Here is an 18,716-nt window from a genome sequence, read left to right on the forward strand (position 1 = left end):
GGGCTTGCTGGATCAAACCCACTAATAAAGTAAACTTAAGAAGAACAATAGTGGGCTTGCTGGATCAAACCCACTAATAAGTAAACTTAAGAAGAACAATAGTGGGCTTGCTGGATCAAACCCACTAATAATAAGAAAACTTAAGAAGAACAATAGTGGGCTTGCTCCGCAAGCCCACAGCATGGCAAAGCCACTAACAATTACCATTTTAATTTTATAATCCTTATTAATGCCAACATTTCATGTCAATGAATCTCTCGGTGTGCTTATTTTTCCGGTGTGAGCGGTGTATGTTGGGTATTTCTCTTACCCCTCGGTTTCAAGTAAGCTCCCGATCTTACTTGGTTTTAAGGGGCATCTACCCCTTGCCCTTATCCCTACCCCTCGATCGAAATGAGAATTGAGATAGCCCTTCGTCTCACGTGCACGCGCAAAACTTAGGGGAAGGGGGAAGGGGTAGGGGTAAAATAGAGAATTGAGATTGGCCCTTAGTCTTTAGGAACGTTTTAATTGTGGTTAATCGAGATTAATTCATTTCAAAATATTTTTTTTAATTGTTTGACAGCCCTAGTTTATAATAATATTGGAGGAGAAGGGGAATGGCTACACTTACAAATCCTGGGTCTTGTCACACTGTTTTTGCTTTTAGATAATAATAATAACCCAAAATGTTTGTCTTAATACAGTCATGCATAAGACTTTTTTTCCCTGTCCTGGACTCGGTCTTGACTCAGACTTGAACCTTTTTGGACTCGGCCTTGTCTTGGACACTGTTGATAATGCACTCCTAAAATAACATAAACAACTCGGCAAGGATTTCTGACCAGGTTTCTCTTGGTCAGTGGCGTAATGATTTGGGTGTAAGATAGCAATTTTGGATTGTGCGCCGGAACACACCTTCTGCCACACCCCTGGTCGCAAAGCTTAATAGAAGTAAAGCGCATGGCAAAAAATCCGAGACTAAAATAGGAATAATCTTTGCGTCGGGATAATAATCCGCTTTGCGCCAGGTTTTGCGTCGCGGAAGTAGGGCTCAAAGTGTCACTAGAGATCATATGCTGTGATTTGGTATCTGAATAGTTAATATGCTTTTCAGCTCAAGAAGTTGGTGTATGTATATCTGGTCAGATATGCAGAGGAGCAGCAAGATCTTGCCCTTTTATCAATCAGTACCTTTCAGCGTGCTTTAAAGGTGAGTTTTATTGTTGTATTGTTTTATTGTTGTATTGTTTTATTGTTGTATTGTTTTATTGAGTATTTATCTGTTGTGGGCATTTTCAAAAAGTATTATCCACAGAACACACATACACAAGAACAGACATGAGGCAGTCAATAAGAAAAACTACAGGAGTATACTACAAACAATTACAGATTGACTTCCTAGTGGCCCTCATTACAGCAGATATGGAGGAGCCATCATGAAAACATTCTAGTCTGAGCAATAGGTCATGCAGGTGATGTAAAGTGTTGTACATTGTGTTGAGTCTGTACGTCTTTCTCTCAACAACCCACTCTAGGCAGTGACTGCTTTCTTTGTCTATAGGAATAACCCATCAACACGTGTACAAAAAAATCTAGCCAAATATTGTTAATTTTATATTAAGATCAAAACATCTGTTTGTTATTGTTTTTAGTATGAAGAGACTTACCTGGCACTCGAAAGGTCATTTTGACCTAATTTAAGAAGTCTTTGACTTATTTACGGAGTCTTATCAAGACAAATTTGCTCAACGCACTGGCAGACAAATTTACTTTTTTCAGAATGAGACGTCTTAAGTCAAACTCTTCTTTAACCCTTAGAACTCCAGCCCTTTTTTGCAGGTTATTGCATAACTATGTGTTAATGACTTTATAGAGGTCTCGGGAAAGTGCAATACTGTCTGTCTTGTATCCTTTTTTTCATCACAAAGCAATATGATTAAAGTATTGTCATTTTAACCTACTATATGCACAAACATGAGCAAAAAAACATCAAAATATGTATGTATTTATTTATGTTTGAAGACATTATTGGCAAAGAACACAAATACATAGAACTTTTTTTTACTAATAAATCATACACACACGTATTCTGAAATAAATACCATTGACTCCTCAAAGTCATGTTGACCTTACTTTCTATAATGCAAGTCAATGGGTGGATTACGGTCTATGGATAGATGGAGCTGTTGCTGATCTAGTTAACCTACCCTTCCCTGGAAATGAAATTACTTCCATACAAACGTCCCATGGTCATTTCATTTTACTTCCTGGTTGGTTTGATGTTCGAAAATAATGATAAAATAATGTGTTGTAAGTTTTTCCCCGCTATTATTTTTTTGCAATATTTTTGACACATTTTATAGGTTGTAAAGAACTAAAAATGGTCATTTGTTGAATTTGCAGCATTAGGAGGAGATATAAATTAAATCAAAAGTTATTTCAATCAAAAACATCTTAACAGGCCAAGTTACATGTTAACATAAGACCCCTTCATTGATATCACTTTAACAATCTTGCATCCATTGAACTTGTGAGTTCTTGGAGAGTTTGTGCTTTAATGTCTTAGCAGAATAGCCTCCCAGAGCTGCCAGAATGTCAGAATAGTCGATCCTAAAGGGGCCTACCAGCTTTCTCCCCATGATTCCGGCCCAAAACATGACTCGGCCACCTCCTTGCTGACGTCTCAGCCTTGTTGGGACATGGTGGCCATTCACCAACCATCCATTACTCCATCCATCTGGACCATCTAGGGTTGCATGGCACTCATCCGTAAACAAAACTGTTTGAAAATTAGTCTTCATGTATTCCTGAGCCCACTGCAACCGTTTCTGCTTGTGAGCATTGTTTAGGGGTGGCTGAATAGTAGGTTTATGCACACTTGCAAACTTCTTGAGGATCCTACACCTTGAGATTTACGGGACTCCAGAGGCACCAGTGGCTTCAAATACCTGTTTGCTGCTTTGCAATGGCATTTTAGCAGCTGCTCTCTTAATCCTATGAATTTGTCTGGCAGAAACCTTCCTTATTATGCCTTTGTCTGCACAAACCCGCCTGTGCTCTGAATCAGCGACAAATTTCTTCACAGTACGATGATCACGCATAAGTTTTCTGGAAATATCCAATGTTTTCAAACCTTGTCCAAGGTAGTGCACAATTTCACGCTTTTCAGCAGCAGAGAGATCCTTGAATAAAAATGATCAATATACAGAAGACTGAATTCAAAGACCCTCTGAAAATGATGATGAAGTGAAAAAATGATGTGGCAGGCTCATCCATTTTGCCTAAATGCTTGATGCCGTTGGGGCATGCTCCTAATGAGATGGCGGATGGTGTCCTGGGGGCTCTCCTCCCACATGTGGACACGGCCATCAAAGACTATGGCCATCCTTGACAGTCTGTGGGGGAGTGTGAGAGGGACAGTCAATGGTATCAATTCCTTCATCCTCTAGGAACTGCCTGCACACTCTCTCTACATGTGGCCGGCCATTGTTGTGCACCAGGACGAACCCAGGGCCCACTGCACCAGTACATGGTCAGACAATGGGACTGAAGATTCCATCACAATACCTAAGAGCAGTGAGGGTGCCGTTGTCTTAGAGGTAGAGGTCTGTGCGTCCTTCCAAGGATATGCCTCCCCAGACCATCACTGTCCCACCACCAAACCGGTCATGCTGAATGATGTTGCAGGCAGCCTAACGTTCTCCACGACATCTTCAGACCCTTTCACGTCTGTCTCTTGTGCTCAGGGTGAACCTGCTTTCATCTGTGAAAAGCACAGGTCTCCAGTGGCGAATTTTGTATTCTATGGCAAATGTCAATTGAGCTCCAACGTGCCTAGCAGTGAGCACACGTCCCTCTAGAGGCCATCGGGCCCTCAGGCCACACTCATGAAGTCTGTTTCTGACAGTGTGGTCAGAGACATTCACACCAGTGGCCTGCTGGAGGTCATTTTGTGAGGCTCTGGCAGGGTTCCTACCTTTCCTCCTTGCACAAATGAGCAGATACTGGTCCTGCTGCTGGGTTAAGGACCATCTACCACCCTGCCCAGCTCTCCTAGAGCAACTGCCTGTCTCCTGGAATCTCCTCCATGCTCTTGAGACTGCACTGGGAGACCACAATCCTTCTGGCAATAGAACATATTGGTATGCCATTCTGGAGGAGTTGGACTACCTGTGCAACCTTTATAGGCTCCAGGTACTGGTCTATGCTACCATTAGTGACACTGACCCTAGCCAAATGCGAAACTAGTGAAAAATCAGTCAAGAAGGATAAAGATGGAGAAATTATGAGTTGCCACCACCTGTAACACCATTCCTGTTTTGGAATGATTATTATTATGATTATCAATAATTTCTCCCAGATCACTATCTAAGGTGTCTGACGGTTCTTCAGGAGATGAGGACAGACATGAAGTTGTTGGGCCTTTTGTTGGTCAAGCAAAGTGTAACAGGATGTTAGAGTTTCCTACTCGTTATCCTTCCCTTTTCGGGCTAAAAACCTATGTGTGCACACTTAGGTGGCAGGGTGCCCTGGACATATATGGCTGCACGACCTACCTCTTGTAATATGTAATTAGGGCTGGGAGGCATATTGATACGATATATTGATATATATTCAAACAAGATACAGGACCAGACATCATCTACAGGATAAATACTTCACATTGAACACAAAATAGGTCTTGATTGCACATGTGCACCCATTCTCTCTCGCACACACTGAGTGCGCCCTCCCCCTTCTTCCAGACTTAGCTGGGCACATGTACTATTAAAAATGCTGAAATGGATTACTAAATCTACTTTGGTGGCTGTCAGTATACCTGGATGGCCCACTCAAGCAAACTATGCATAGGAAACCCTGTTGCAAATGTATAATATTTGGTTATAGTTACAAGATTTTATTTTTGGGAGAAATGGTGATCATGCTGAGACCTGCAAGTGAGGTGGCCTGAAATTACACATTGTAAATGTGTTTTGTGTGTATTGGATATTTATTTGTTGACTTTGTTTGTCATCAGGACTCCAACCAACTAATCAGAGCAAGTGCTTTGAGAGTGCTCTCCAGTGTCCGTGTGCCCATCATTGTGCCAATTATGATGCTTGCTATAAAGGAGGCAGCCACTGACCTCTCTCCTTATGTCAGGAAGACAGCTGCCCATGCCATCCAGAAGCTTTACAGGTGCACACATTGCCATTTTAAAGATTGAAAGTGCCAGTACACACCTCTGTTCATTTTACGTAGTTGCATGTAGTGTAAATTGCATTACATTGCCCTCAATATATATTTTCGTTTGTTACAATCTTCTCCCTCACTCATCAGTTTGGACCCTGACCAGAAGGAGCACCTGATTGATGTAATTGAGAAACTTCTGAGAGACAAAAGCACAGTAAGTATTACCAGTGTTTTCCATAGAATGAGATTATATTTTTGGTGGTAGCTGACCAGGGGGTGGGGATTTGGGTGGATGCCAGCTAGTGTGTGGGCATTGGCAGGTACATCATCAAAGCAGCGAGCCCTGAGACCCCGTAGTTTACAGTGAACATGGGCACACCATTAACTAAGCAGTAGGAATGTACCGATATATCGGCCTAACTTTGGTATCAGCCTATATTTGTGTTTTTTACTGCTATTGGCCAGCGGTAAAATAATTGAACATTTGTCGATGGCAGAAGCCGATGTTTATCTGTTGTTGCATCAATTGCACTAGCTTAATGTTGTGTTCAGCACAAACTGACACAGACAACAGTTTATCTGGTTCTTGAATAATTCCAATAGTTGGTAGAAAGTGAAAGAAAATGACGGCTGTGTGGGAATATTTCACTCTGTCGGAAAAAGATATGCGGTATGCTGTTTTAAGACATGCTCTACTGACATTTCTAGAGGAGGTACTAATATCTAGCCTGGCACCGCCCACCTAGATCTCCTTTCAAGGAGATGTTAGTCTAGAATAGTGGTTCTTAAACTGGGGGTCACTGGGGGACGCCCATATCAAAATATGGGAGGGGTCACAAATTGATTTAGATTTTTTTCTAAATTAAACCAACAAGTTTAATACCTGGGATATTGAGTAGCCCTAGATGTAGGCTTCAAATTCACAGTGTTTCCATAATGTTCCTTTGAAAGTGGATGTTCTGTTTACGGAAACTCAGACCTCTGCCTCTTGAAGATGCTGTAGCCTAAGCTTACCAGTGACAGTACAGTTTTCAGCACAGGAGCACCAGTTATACATTGGATGAATGCTTATCCTTTGGAAAATAATAGGCTGCCATTGACAATATGTGTGCCATTGACAAACAGTGTCAAATGTGTTGACATAGCCTACCTATGAATACAATTTCTGCCTCCCAACACTTTCAAAAGTAAAAAAAACACATTTTGCGTTTCGAGGGGTGTCACGAGACTTGGCCAATGTTTTTTGGGGGGTTGCCAGACAAAAAGTTTAAGAACCACTGGTCTAGAACACGATAGTTCACTAACGTTTCTCTCAGGGGAAAAAAAAAAAAGGGCAATCAGCGACGAGAGGGGATGGCTAAATCAAAACTGATTTTGATAAATGGTAATAACAATGTCTGCAAACAAAAAAACAAAAAGAAGTTGGAAAATGCACAAAACAATTATTTACAGCCAAGGTAGGCCCATTTATATTGTTTGCTGACTGCTGATACTGTTTATTGTCAGTTTGTAAAGTTAAGGCAAGGTAGGAAGTAACATTAGGAATTATAAATGTGATTAGTTAGCTGGACCAATGTATTCAAAGTTATAGCCCATCATCATGCTGGCTTGTAAACAAATCTCAATCATGAGTGACCAGACTCTATTCACTTCATGAATTGAGTTTGGATTTTCAAGGCTAGCTAATAGCAAGCATCACATTTTATCCATCATTTGAAGAGCAGCAGACCTGCCAACCTGTACGCATTTTGTGTAGCAACCACACATTTTCACATCAAAGTACACCGCTACGATTTTTTACTTAAAATAAAATACAGATATGTACGAGTCCGGGGATACCATCAGGACCAGCAGCCTTACGTGCATTAGTCCTGCTCAGTGCCGCACATACATCAGTGGTGGAGTGTGTGAGTGGCTGGTGATCTGGGACCACAGCCTTGATGGCCACCTCCTTGTTGTCCCTATCAAAGCGGCCATAGAAGTGGTTCAGCTCATCAGGCAAGGAGGTGTCGGTGACGGGGGTGGAGTTAGTAGTTTTGTAATATGTGATGGCCTGGATCCCTTGCCACATGTGTCGGGTGTCCGATGCGTGTGGCAAAGCATGAACGCAGGAGGCATATGAATCAATGTCCGTATGGGAGTTGCAAACACTCTCCAGTCAGTGTTTTCGAAACGCTGCTGAAGTGTTAAGTCAGCTCCCTCTGTCCACACTTTTACCGTTTACACAACGCCGGTTTTTGTGAAACCGGTGAGGTTTTGTTAACGGTTACGCCTTGCGTGTACATGACGCCGGCAGTTTAGGAGACTGAAACCGATAGCTTTTGAAACCGGCTTCCGAAGTGGGAATTTTTGAAACCGCCGGCTAACTTTCGCCGTGTAGACGCCTGTAGGTGCGAAGCAGGCAACTTTATGACGACAGCCCCACCTCTCAACTCAGCCATGGCACTCGACCTGACATGCTGCTTGTCAAAACAAACCAAACCATTTATTTATCATATTAAAATGTTTTTCTTTCCCCTGTCATGATTTATGTGCACAATGTAGCCTATCAGCCTTAAGTGGCTAGGTTAGAAGCACACATTAGCTTACTGCATGTTAGTGTTTTCTCCAGTGGGCCTCAGACCTAATGCAATGCGTAGGCTAAGCGTTTGAAATTTCACATAGCAGTCACATACCTTGAAAATGAACTTTATTATTTTAACAGTTGAATTGAAAACCGAATTGTCTAGTCTCCTTATTTCATGCGACTGCTTAACCAGAGCCCTTATTAGACATTCTCTGGCTTAACAAACTGTTTCAACAATGTTTTCTTCTACGCGATTCAAACAAAATTATCGTGAAGCTTCTGCACAGCGGCACCATCGACTGGTCTGGCATATGCACTACAGCACATTTAGCCGGTGTTGTTAAAGATGTGAAAGCGGTAAGAGAAAATTCACCTGGCGGTTTTGTGTAAATGGCCCCTTTGACTGTCCTCACTATCACACATGACTGTCCTGTTTCACACGTTTGATGAGTGCTGAATACTTGGGCAGTAGAAGAGTGAGTGGTGATCAGGGGCCGTATTCACAAATAATTTTAAGGCTAAAAGTAGCTCCTAAGTGGCGAATTTAGGAGCAACTCCTAAAAATAATGGGCGTGTCACTCCTAACTTTAGGACTCCTAATTTTTTTCACTAAAAGTAATTCACAAAGCATTTTAGACCTAAAAGTAGCACCTAAGTCTGGGACAGCTTAAAAGAAGTCAAGAGGACTCCTAACTCACTAAGACCTATTCACAAACAGCTTTTTGCGGCATTTCACGTTGCGATGATTTGAAATGCGTATGCGGCAACAGGAGCTTCCAATCGCGAGGGAACAATTTTGCATTGTAGGCATCAAAGGGATGCAATAATGCCACCAACAACAACCAAAACGACTCATTGTCAACATGTAAATTAAATGTAACGTTTCATTGTGAATCCAATTAAAATGTTCTCCTCTTTGCAAACATAGGCATATGGTGACAGATTAATTTAATAATGTTGCAAAGATACTGCATCAATCCGTAGGCCTATGTTTCATTAGGCTACTAGGCTATTTGTTTTGCCTTAATCTTTATTCATTTAGGCTAGGCCTTTTTATTCAGTTATTCATCATTTTCCGTCCTTCGCACTACTTGTAGCGCACGCATTCTCAGACCTGTCACCTGTCACTCATCATCGTAAGGGAGGTGTTTGGAATCATTCCAGCGTTACAATCATCAGCCAATCAAGGTGGTCACTTCAGTCAAGCTCGTGCATGAGTAATGACGTCATCCATAGCAACGAAGACTCACTCTTAGTTTAGGAGTTGTAATTTTTCCTTACTAAGAGTAGGTCTGAAAGGCTTTGTGAATAACTTTTAAGAGAAAACTCCTAGCTAAAATCTTTTAGTGCGATTTAGGAGTACTCCTAGTGGTAAGATAAAAGGCTTTGTGAATACGGCCCCAGAACAGAATGTCCTAGGTGGGGGAGGAGAATGGCTTTGTATGCTTCAGCAATGTTAGTGTGAGAATTTTGTGAGAATTTTGCAGTAGTGCTGAAAATATATATATAATACACACACACACACACACAGTACAGGCCAATAGTTTGTGCGTTATCTTCAATACTATCTTCAATAATATTGAATATCTTCAATAATATTTTCAAAACAGGGTGGCTATTGAGGGCTCTGGCTCCAGTCATTATTGTGGCTACTGGCTATTATTGGCTTGATTTGGTCATGGGCCAACGTTAGAATACGTTTAGAGCAACCGCTATGAGATGGCAAACAATAAAATAAAAAACAAACTAATCATAGACTGTAAAAATGCGCTACACTTGGCACTAAAAAACGAATAGTTTATTTATAGGTCGACGTCATGTTCGAATGCATATTTGCAGCAGGACAGCAGGCAGACCGCTCTTAGTTAGAGCCGCTGTATTATCCAATGAAATTAAGTTGCGCTTCAGGGCGACTCCACTTGGACTCCATGCACGTTCCCAAGCAACTTTTTCTTCTTCTTGTTATGAAGAAAGGACTTTATGTGCATTATCGCCACCCTCTTACTGGAGGACGACTCTCTTTTTACAGAATATCCAATAACAATCGACGTTGGTCCATGCGTCATTTCCAGCTTTGTACAGTGTTTCCCACAGAATTGGATTCAATTTGTGGCGGTAGCAGACTTTGACAGCGGGGGGGGGGGGGGGGGGGTATTAAGATCGTCTTGGTAGTGTATAGGTTTAATTGAGTGCCTGTCACTTTTTAAGACATTTGAGGGAACCCTTGCAATTGTAACACAGTTGAAAGGCTGCTGATGTGTGGATGCAATTCATAACGTTTTCTACATAGTTAAAATAAAGGTTCGTACTTCTCCTTGGGACAAGCACTTTTGAATTTTGGAAAACACTTTTCCATTTACATCGGGATTTTGCAAACATTCAGTGTCAGACTCAATAAAATGAGCCCTTCAACAAAATTGACAAGCAGCTGTAAGTAGGCTAAGCATGCTAAATTCGACATCCAAACAGTATTTTGACATTTTGACTTTGAGATACTGCTTGATTTCATAACTTAACTTAGTTTAGTCTCTTCAATGTAGCCTACTATGTTGTGATAAGACCTTAGCAGAGTTCACTTCAATGCAGCAGTTTTGAACAAATTTGCGCAGCATGGTCACGATGCTAAGCGGATTTAATAGCAATTTAGCCAGACGTCTTATATGCAATGCTTCTATGTGGCAACAACAATCCTTCAACAATCGTGAATATTTTGTTAAATGCACATGCAGAGGAGTGGCAGCGGGCTACGAGAGAGAGCGGGGCGGGGCAACGAAAGGCTGCGTGCGTAAAAAGCGCAGCTCAATGGCAATGCAAGGATTTGACCTTATATTTAATTTAAATTAAATTAAATTAAATTAAACATAGAATATTCATCTGTGGCGGCCGATATTTATTTTGTGGCACCCCGCCACAGATTAGTCAATGTATGGGAAACACTGTTGTAACTTGGCGCATGGTCAGAGCCGACTGGCGCTGGATCCGAACCCCAGTGTTCAAGATGGCGTTGACTATGAAATGGCCGGATTTACTAGCCTAGCCTCCAGTTATATATAATACCTCCATGGTCATACGGAATCGATTAATCTGCACTATTTTTTTTAATCAGTTAGTTTTTCTCAAATTAATTAATTGAAATTAATCAGTTATTCTGACAGCCCCCCCCCCGTTGTCAAAGTCTGCTACCGCCACAAATTGAATCCAATTCTGTGGGAAACACTGTACAAAGCTGGAAATGACGCATGGACCAACGTCGATTTTTATTGGATATTCTGTAAAAAGAGAGTCGTCCTCCAGTAAGAGGGTGGCGATAATGCACATAAAGTCCTTGCTTCATAACAAGAAGAAGAAAAAGTTGCTCGGGAACGTGCGTGGAGTCGCCCTGAAGCGCAACTTAATTTCATTGGATAATACAGCGGCTCTAACTAAGAGCGGTCTGCCTGCTGTCCTGCTGCAAATATGCATTCAAACATGACGTCGACCTATAAATAAACTATTCGTTTTTTAGTGCCAAGTGTAGCACATTTTTACAGTCTATGATTAGTTTGTTTACAGTCTATGATTAGTACGGTCAGCCTGACCGGACAATTACGTCCCCAACTCATCTAAAATGTGGTGTCTTTACTTTGAGTTGTACACCGCAGATGGTAAAGAAACGGTTAAAGAGAAGGTTGTCTGCGGACTCAGCAAAAAAACTGTTTACTTACGCATCCACAACATCCAATCTTCGCGCTCACCTTACCATCCAAATGAGGCAGCGGTGTCAGAGGCACAGTAGACGGCCAGAGCATCGCCAGGCGTCCAACATCGTATGATTGCATACTTTCCGTAAATCCTAAATTATGTCCAGGGTCTGCTATTTACTTAGGCTGCAAAGCACAAGTACTATTTATTTGAGGTAGGCTTATTCAAGGCAGAACTTTATTTCTTACATTGTACGTTATTGTGAGACATGCGTTTTGTTTGGAGCGGCATACCAGGCTATCAAACGCAGACGATTTTCGGTTTTGGTATGGGATTTAATTTACTTTTTGACTTTTATTATATAGTTAAATGTTGAGACTGATGGGCATTTAAATCTATTTGGGTATTTGATGATAACTAATTTTTTTTTTAAATTATGCATGGTTTACTTTTTATTAAATTTTTCGCGGCAATAATTGTGTTCAAATGTAGTAGCCTAGTGCTTCAGCCTCTGACAAGCTCCAAAGGGGGCGGCTATAGGTTGAGAGCAACGTGTTGGAGACCCATGGTGTAACGAGACAAGGTCTTTATGCCGCTGTTTTTTTTGTTGTTGTAATTTATTGTCTTTAATCATGTTTAGGCTATGTTTGTTCGGGACAAACAACAACGAAACAAGATCAATACAATTTTCTTTATTTGTTTATTTGTCACATGATGGATAAACAACCATAATATGCACGTCTTCTCATAGGATCCTCAAGAAATACGCACTGAATAACGTTTGGCTGTAGCCGCCGGATAGGTACCCGCTCACCAACATGTACGCGCATGAGCGCTCGTGCCCCACCATATTTGAAAATGGCGTATACTAACATGCCGAAGCTAATCTGCACGCTCTTGACCCCCTGGTTCTAGCAGTAACCATTAGACTGTAAAATGAAGGAGAGAGAAGAAAATATGCTGCTTAGACCATTGATTGGAACATTACTTTTAAAAAACAGCTTGATGGTGTTGATAAAAATAAAGTATTGATTAAAATGAAGTCCTCTGCAATGTCTGCAGCAAGGAATTTGCATATCACCAGAGTTATTCAACTCTAAAGTCGCACATCAATGCAAAGAAATAGTGTTGACATTGAGGGGAGTGTTCATTTATTTTCATTGTGTCCCCTAGGTTATATCTGTGGCCTGAAATGCCTTGTATGTGAAAAAAACTTCTTCCCGAAGCACTATTGAATTTATTTCCTCAGCATATTAGGTCATATCATAGATTATTATGGCCATTATTTGAACAGTGAAAATAATAATAAAAAAGTTTTTGAACTTAAATGTCACTAATGCTGATTATTCAATGATTCATTTGAATTTAAATATTTAAAATACTTTCACAGCAAAAGTTATATATGCGATTAATTTAGATTAATTAATCACAGAGTATGTAATTAATTCGATTAATTTTTTTAATCGATTGACAGCCCTAGTAAATAGTCATGAAAATAAAGAAAACGCATTGAAATGAGAAGGTGTGTCCAAACACACACACTGGTCTACAGCTGACAACAGCTCTCTGATTACAAATCACATTGGCATTACATCAATAGAAATGCCACACACGCGCACCCCACAACCACAAACACCGTTCCATATGGTTTGAAATGGATCTGGTCTCCCGTGGCAGCTGGTAAATTAGTCTGCTGAATACCGTAACTGTTATTGACTTTCATTTGAATTTAGTAAGCTGAATGGACCGTATTTTGACATTAAGCCAAGATAGCAGACCAATTGTTCTCTTACCTGCATTATATTCTATTATACCATGGTCTAGGTTGAAAGGGGTGTCGTTTAAAAAGTGATATACTACACCTATGAAGTAGATCTGGTAAAAAAAAGTTTAATCGCCGTTCCATGTCAATGCTTATGAATGGTAACTATAACAACGATAGTAGGACGACGGTTGAGCCTGGAGGCAGGTTTCACAACAATGGAATCAACTGTAAACGGCTAAAAAAACTAACAAGTTAAAACTCATTTAGCATTAATAATTGATTTCATATTTATTTATTTCATAAGTCACCATGGTATAAACGGGATAATGCCCTTCGATGCGTCCATTATCAGAAATAAATGGACTTCGCGGAAGCACGTCTCCGCGACGTCCATTTATTTCTGATAATGGACACCTCGTCGGGCATTATCCCTTACTTACAGTGGGCAGTGCTTCGACTTGGCCAGCTTCCCTCGCGGTCCGCGCGCGGGATAACGCGGCATCACGCGACTTTAATTTGTATTTTTCCAGTGACGCTGCAACGACGCTGCAACAACCGGCAGAGGTCTCAAGTGAGCAGGGTGTCTCGTAAAAAGAAATGGAGCTGGAAAACCCTACACAGACTTCACTACAGACTTTAGCAGACTGGTTTAGAAATAATTTAATAGCCAGAAATATGCCTGCACTGCCTTGCCCTAATAAAGAAATATTTGGTTAACGGCGAGTGAATCCCATTTGCAGCCGTAGAAGAAACGCAGGACAAATTAAACATTCTGGTTTCCTCCGAGTGCAACGATGATAGACAGACATCATTTGGAGAAAATATAGAGCATATTAACCTCCGTTGCTCAGCCAAATGCCTTCCTGTTACGTCCTGTTATCACGGAGTTACAGGCGATAAACGATTTTTGATGGTCACAAGTTTACTTCATTAGCGTTTATTTTTTTGATTATTAAAGAGTGTTTTTCATTTAAAGGCTTGACTTCGTGCTTATTCAGAAGAACATTTAGTGCTCTCCCCAATCCCAGACGTTCACATTGCATGTTTGTTTGTAATGTATGCAACCGCGAGATACGCTTGTCATAGGCGCCGATACCGTGGGTGCTCCGTCTCTCGGGCACCCACTGAAAACATCTAGCACCCACGTGTGCCAGCTTACAGTCCCGGCTAAATTTACATTAATTTAAAATCAAACATCGCAGTTTATGTTAAATTCAGCATCTCTCATAATGTGATTGGATATGTTGCTGTCAATTGCCTACTCCATATACTAACCACCAATGAGAGCGTCTCTCGTATGAAAATTCCTGACACTTCCCACCTGAAGAATTGACGCAAGGCTTTGTCGGGTCTTCAGCCCCGAATGTTTAAAATTTATATAGGCCTGAATATCATTTTAAAAGTAGTCTGACAAAGCTTATTGTTTTGTGACACAGCTAAACACTACCTCGTAGAACGTCTATAACATAGCCTAGGTGGTCGCAACTCACAAAAGTAAAGCAGATAGAAAGAACTCAAATCTAGCCTACAACACGCAGACAGCTTCATGCGCAGGGGAGAGAGCGCGCGCGCGCACACAGGTGCTTTATGATTGTTGGCTTCTGGTGGTATCTTGCTAATTCACTGAACTGCATTAGGTGACACAAATGGTATTGCCTTTATCTTATAACTCCTTGTCTGAGCGACTACCAGGCCTATGGTTTTTAAAAGTCAGATGTTCCCTGACAAAGACATTCGAAAATTAAGAATGTTTATTGACTTGAAAAATACACTCATTTTTGCAAACTCCCTTCATTCAACCCTTGAAGACATCGCGGGCTGGTGCGCTATGTAGATCGTTTCTCGTACCATTTAATTTCTCAGAATTTAGGTCTACTAGGCCTACAATAATGTCATCACCAAATACATCTTTTATTTTTAGTTGATCAACCACAAAGAGTAGCATAGGCCTACTGTGCACAGTGCACTGACGACTGTAGCAGCCCAAGGTAACCAGTTGTTGTAGATGAGAGGCTACCCCTTGTTTCAGATAGCCTGGACAACATGTTACCTGGGTGTTGCCTACGTTATTAATTAATGGTAGCCTACAATCTTTAATTGATTCGCGTAACATATTAGTTGGCTCAAAGAGTAGGGAATCAGGATGGAGAGAGTCATGCGTGTGTTGCTTTTGCGGGATCGAATCCAGTTTAATGCTAGTTTTCAAAACATATTTTTTTACATGTCTTTTGTCAGTGGCTGTAATGTAGCCTGCGGCCCCGGAGCCGCATGCGGCTCTTTGATCCCTCTGATGCGGCTCAGCTTTTGAAAATAATAATGAGTAGGCCTATTTAATTAAAATGTATTTTATTTTAGTTTGTAGGTCTATCTGAGTAATTTATATAACTTCCCATCTTCCTTGACTTCCGTAACCGTAGCCTGCACAATATTGTTACATTCGTGGTTCGTTGCCATGTCAATAGCAAATAAAATCACCGATTTCCCTCCATTTCAGTCAACAAGAACACTTACTTTAATTGTTATTGTTGATGTGTGCGCTTGCTGTAGGCTAGATAAGGAAAATGTCAAAAAGGAAACGTCAGCGACCACAGATTGCGAGCGCGAACACAAGCGGGCTGAAATGGGAAAGTTTCCATCCGAAGACTGATTCTACTGATATATAACTGCCCGTTATATATCGCATACTGCAACAAGTTAGTATTTCTGTGTTAACCCTATTCCACTTGCATGTGAGAAATCTTTCTCACATATGAAAAATATAAAGACAAACCTGCGCTCACTTTTAAGGGCAATTCCGCGCAAAATTGTCACATCCATAACGTCCACACAATGCTATGGTAGGCTATTTAGTTGGCGTTATGGATATATGACAGTTTTGCGTGGAGTTGCCCTTAAATGATGACAGCCTCAATTCTTGCATGAAACTTAACCTCACGTACGAGCCAGCCAGACTCCAAGGCCATCACCAAATCTAATCTCTGGTAGGCCTAATGTTCAATTTCACCAATGACATGTAAATTAAAGTTGAGTGTTGTGAACTATGATGTTACTTTGCACACCAAAGGACACTGGGAAAATAGGGGGTGGTGTTTAGCCTACATGGGAAGCCTAAGGCCTATACTTCTGTCATTCTACTTTACATTTCAAGTTACTTGCACATTACTTTTAAAACTAGTAGAAAATGTATTAAAAAATCCTCTGTTAAATTAAAGTAACTGTACGTTAAATATCCAAACTTTTTCTTGTAACAGTCTTTATGTGGCTCTTCTGAGATAAAAAAAAAAAAAAATGGTAAAAGTGGCTCTCCAGGCAAAAAAGGTTGCCGACCCCTGGCCTAAACCATCTTGTTTGTGAATGTCTGACAACTGCTGCAGCGCATGCACACGCAAGGAAACCAGTAGGTGGAGAAACCAGAAGGCACACAACACCGGAACGATTTTAAGGCTATTTCACATAGGCTACTCAATGGTGCTATTTCACACGCATTATAGCGACCCCCACTCACCAGGGTTAGGTGGAAGGTGTTAATAGACGATTGGCGTAGCCTATAGTAGGGCTGTCAAATTCGCTCAAAAATGACGTTCGAATATCCCCTCTAAAATAAACACATGTATTCGAATATATTGGAATATCTAGGCTGTATTATTTGCGTATTATGTCAGTGACGCACATCATGTCATCTGTTTTTAACTTTTTGTATGGTTATTGCTTGACAGGGGGGATCCCAAGCTAACCTGACAATAGCCAGATGAATGTCGTTCCGCTTAGCTCCGCCTAGCTTCACTCACATCCATCTGGGACCTCTTCCATTGAGAGTGATTTCTGCATCGACTTTATGGTTCAGCCAATCAGGACGCAGGGCGGGAGTTTCATAGATGTGACATAGCGTAGAAGCGACTGTGAGATTGTTATCAGCGTCACGGGTTGGCTTCGATGTGAGTGGTTGAAGTAGCACGTCAATAGATGACGGACAAGTGGCTTATTCAATCATATGCAAGCATTTTTTGATTAGGCCCAGCCTTCTGAAGCAACACTTCAATGGATCGGTTCCAGATGGATGAGTGGAGCTAGGCGGAGCGAAATTCATCTGGCTATTGTCAGGTTAATCCCAAGCAGCTTTCAGCCATAAGGCATTTCCTAATTCACCCGACACTGATATTCAAAATGTTGAAACTATTTCGGCATAGCCTATAAGCAGTTTAATTAAATGTAATGTTAGTTGTAAACAAACGGGCTACTTGGTGAGGCTTGGCCTCACAGATGCGCTCGTGCCCTAAATGGCAATACAAATCTTCACGATATAGGCCTATTAACTGACCGATTCACGTTGGCTGGGGGGCAGTGGGGGCCATCAGCCATTTGCTCCCAAGGGTCTATGAATTGTTAATCCGGCCCTGCCCCCAACGAACGCAAATTTCCACCTCTGAGACAGCTTAAAAGAAGTCTAGAGGACTCCTAACTCACTAAGACCTACTTACTGTAGGCTGCGCAAACCACAGGCCTTTTTTTTGGGCAAGCCTGCATTCGAGGCAGGCCTTCTGTTGAAGAATTTTATATAAATCCTGCGCTAACAGTAATCCTCCTACCCCCCGCTACCACAGCTGTGGATAGTGTGGCATGCTCACGCTTTATGTCTCCTTCTTGCAAACTAGGCCTATAGCCCAACCATTTACGTCTTCAAAAAATAACAACTTGCCATAAGAACTTGCCTTCATATCTTTGGGCTTCATTCAGCATTTTGTTCTTCCACTGGAAATTACTCTTCTACATTTGCTGCCTGCTGCATCCTTTCTGTTTGTATTGTTTAGAAAATGTTTGACGTCTTGAGTTAGGCTAATGCATTAAACATTGTTTGCTGGTAACCAGCCACAAATAGCCTACAGATTCTTGCGTGCGTACATTCTCTATTCTCTCCAAAATGTGCCCGTTCTATAGGCTGGCCAAGTGCGTAATTCTGCGGCATAAAGCAGATGTATTGGTTTATTGTACAGAAAAATAAAAATAACCTGTCAAGCAGTCAATTGACTACATTGCAGTCAATAAGTAGGGCAAATTACGAAACCAAAACATGGGTCATAGTTGTCTAAGCCTCTGCTGTGAGGCCAAACCCATGAACAAAGACACATTGATATCTGCAATAGAGTTTTTTTTTGGCGAAACAAGCTCACAGCCGAACGAGTCATAGCACTGAAGGGAGAGGCAACTGGCATGTGATCTCCCCACGGGCCAATGGATGTACAAGTTTTCTCCTGTGCCTACGATATTTAATCCAGTGTTTTGTCAAGTTGCAAAATGCTATTCGTTTTAACAAATTTTTATGATGGTATTAAGTACTTTTTGTATAGGGTACTATCTTAATTGCTTTATACTCAATACTTGACCAATGGTTATTGCATCTGTCTATTGAAAGTGAGAATGTGGCATGTGATCTACTGTGTAGGCTTCATAAAATAAAATAAACAGATTGCTAATGGCCTACAAGCTGGAGATCCCTGGAACTATGCTTCTACTAGCATTCTACCACAGGGACGAGAGGTGTAGTTGTAACTA

The 18,716-nt window shown here is 41.2% G+C and overlaps 1 protein-coding gene across 1 annotated transcript in view; it reads left to right on the forward strand.

Annotated features, from left to right (window-relative positions):
- Nucleotides 1–18,716, forward strand: part of ap3b1a (adaptor related protein complex 3 subunit beta 1a) — a 231,454-nt gene that overhangs the window by 59,229 nt on the left and 153,509 nt on the right. The window contains exons 4-6 of the mRNA XM_076284918.1: nucleotides 1,097–1,192; nucleotides 5,000–5,160; nucleotides 5,302–5,368. Coding sequence (XP_076141033.1) covers nucleotides 1,097–1,192; nucleotides 5,000–5,160; nucleotides 5,302–5,368 — 324 coding nt within the window. The remainder of the gene's footprint in view (nucleotides 1–1,096; nucleotides 1,193–4,999; nucleotides 5,161–5,301; nucleotides 5,369–18,716) is intronic.

This window comes from Alosa pseudoharengus, unplaced genomic scaffold, assembly GCF_046254945.1.
Source record: "Alosa pseudoharengus isolate Yale_2024_CS ecotype anadromous, Long Island Sound unplaced genomic scaffold, YU_APseudo_1.1 YU_APseudo_1.1_scf_14, whole genome shotgun sequence".
Taxonomy (NCBI): domain Eukaryota; kingdom Metazoa; phylum Chordata; class Actinopteri; order Clupeiformes; family Clupeidae; genus Alosa; species Alosa pseudoharengus.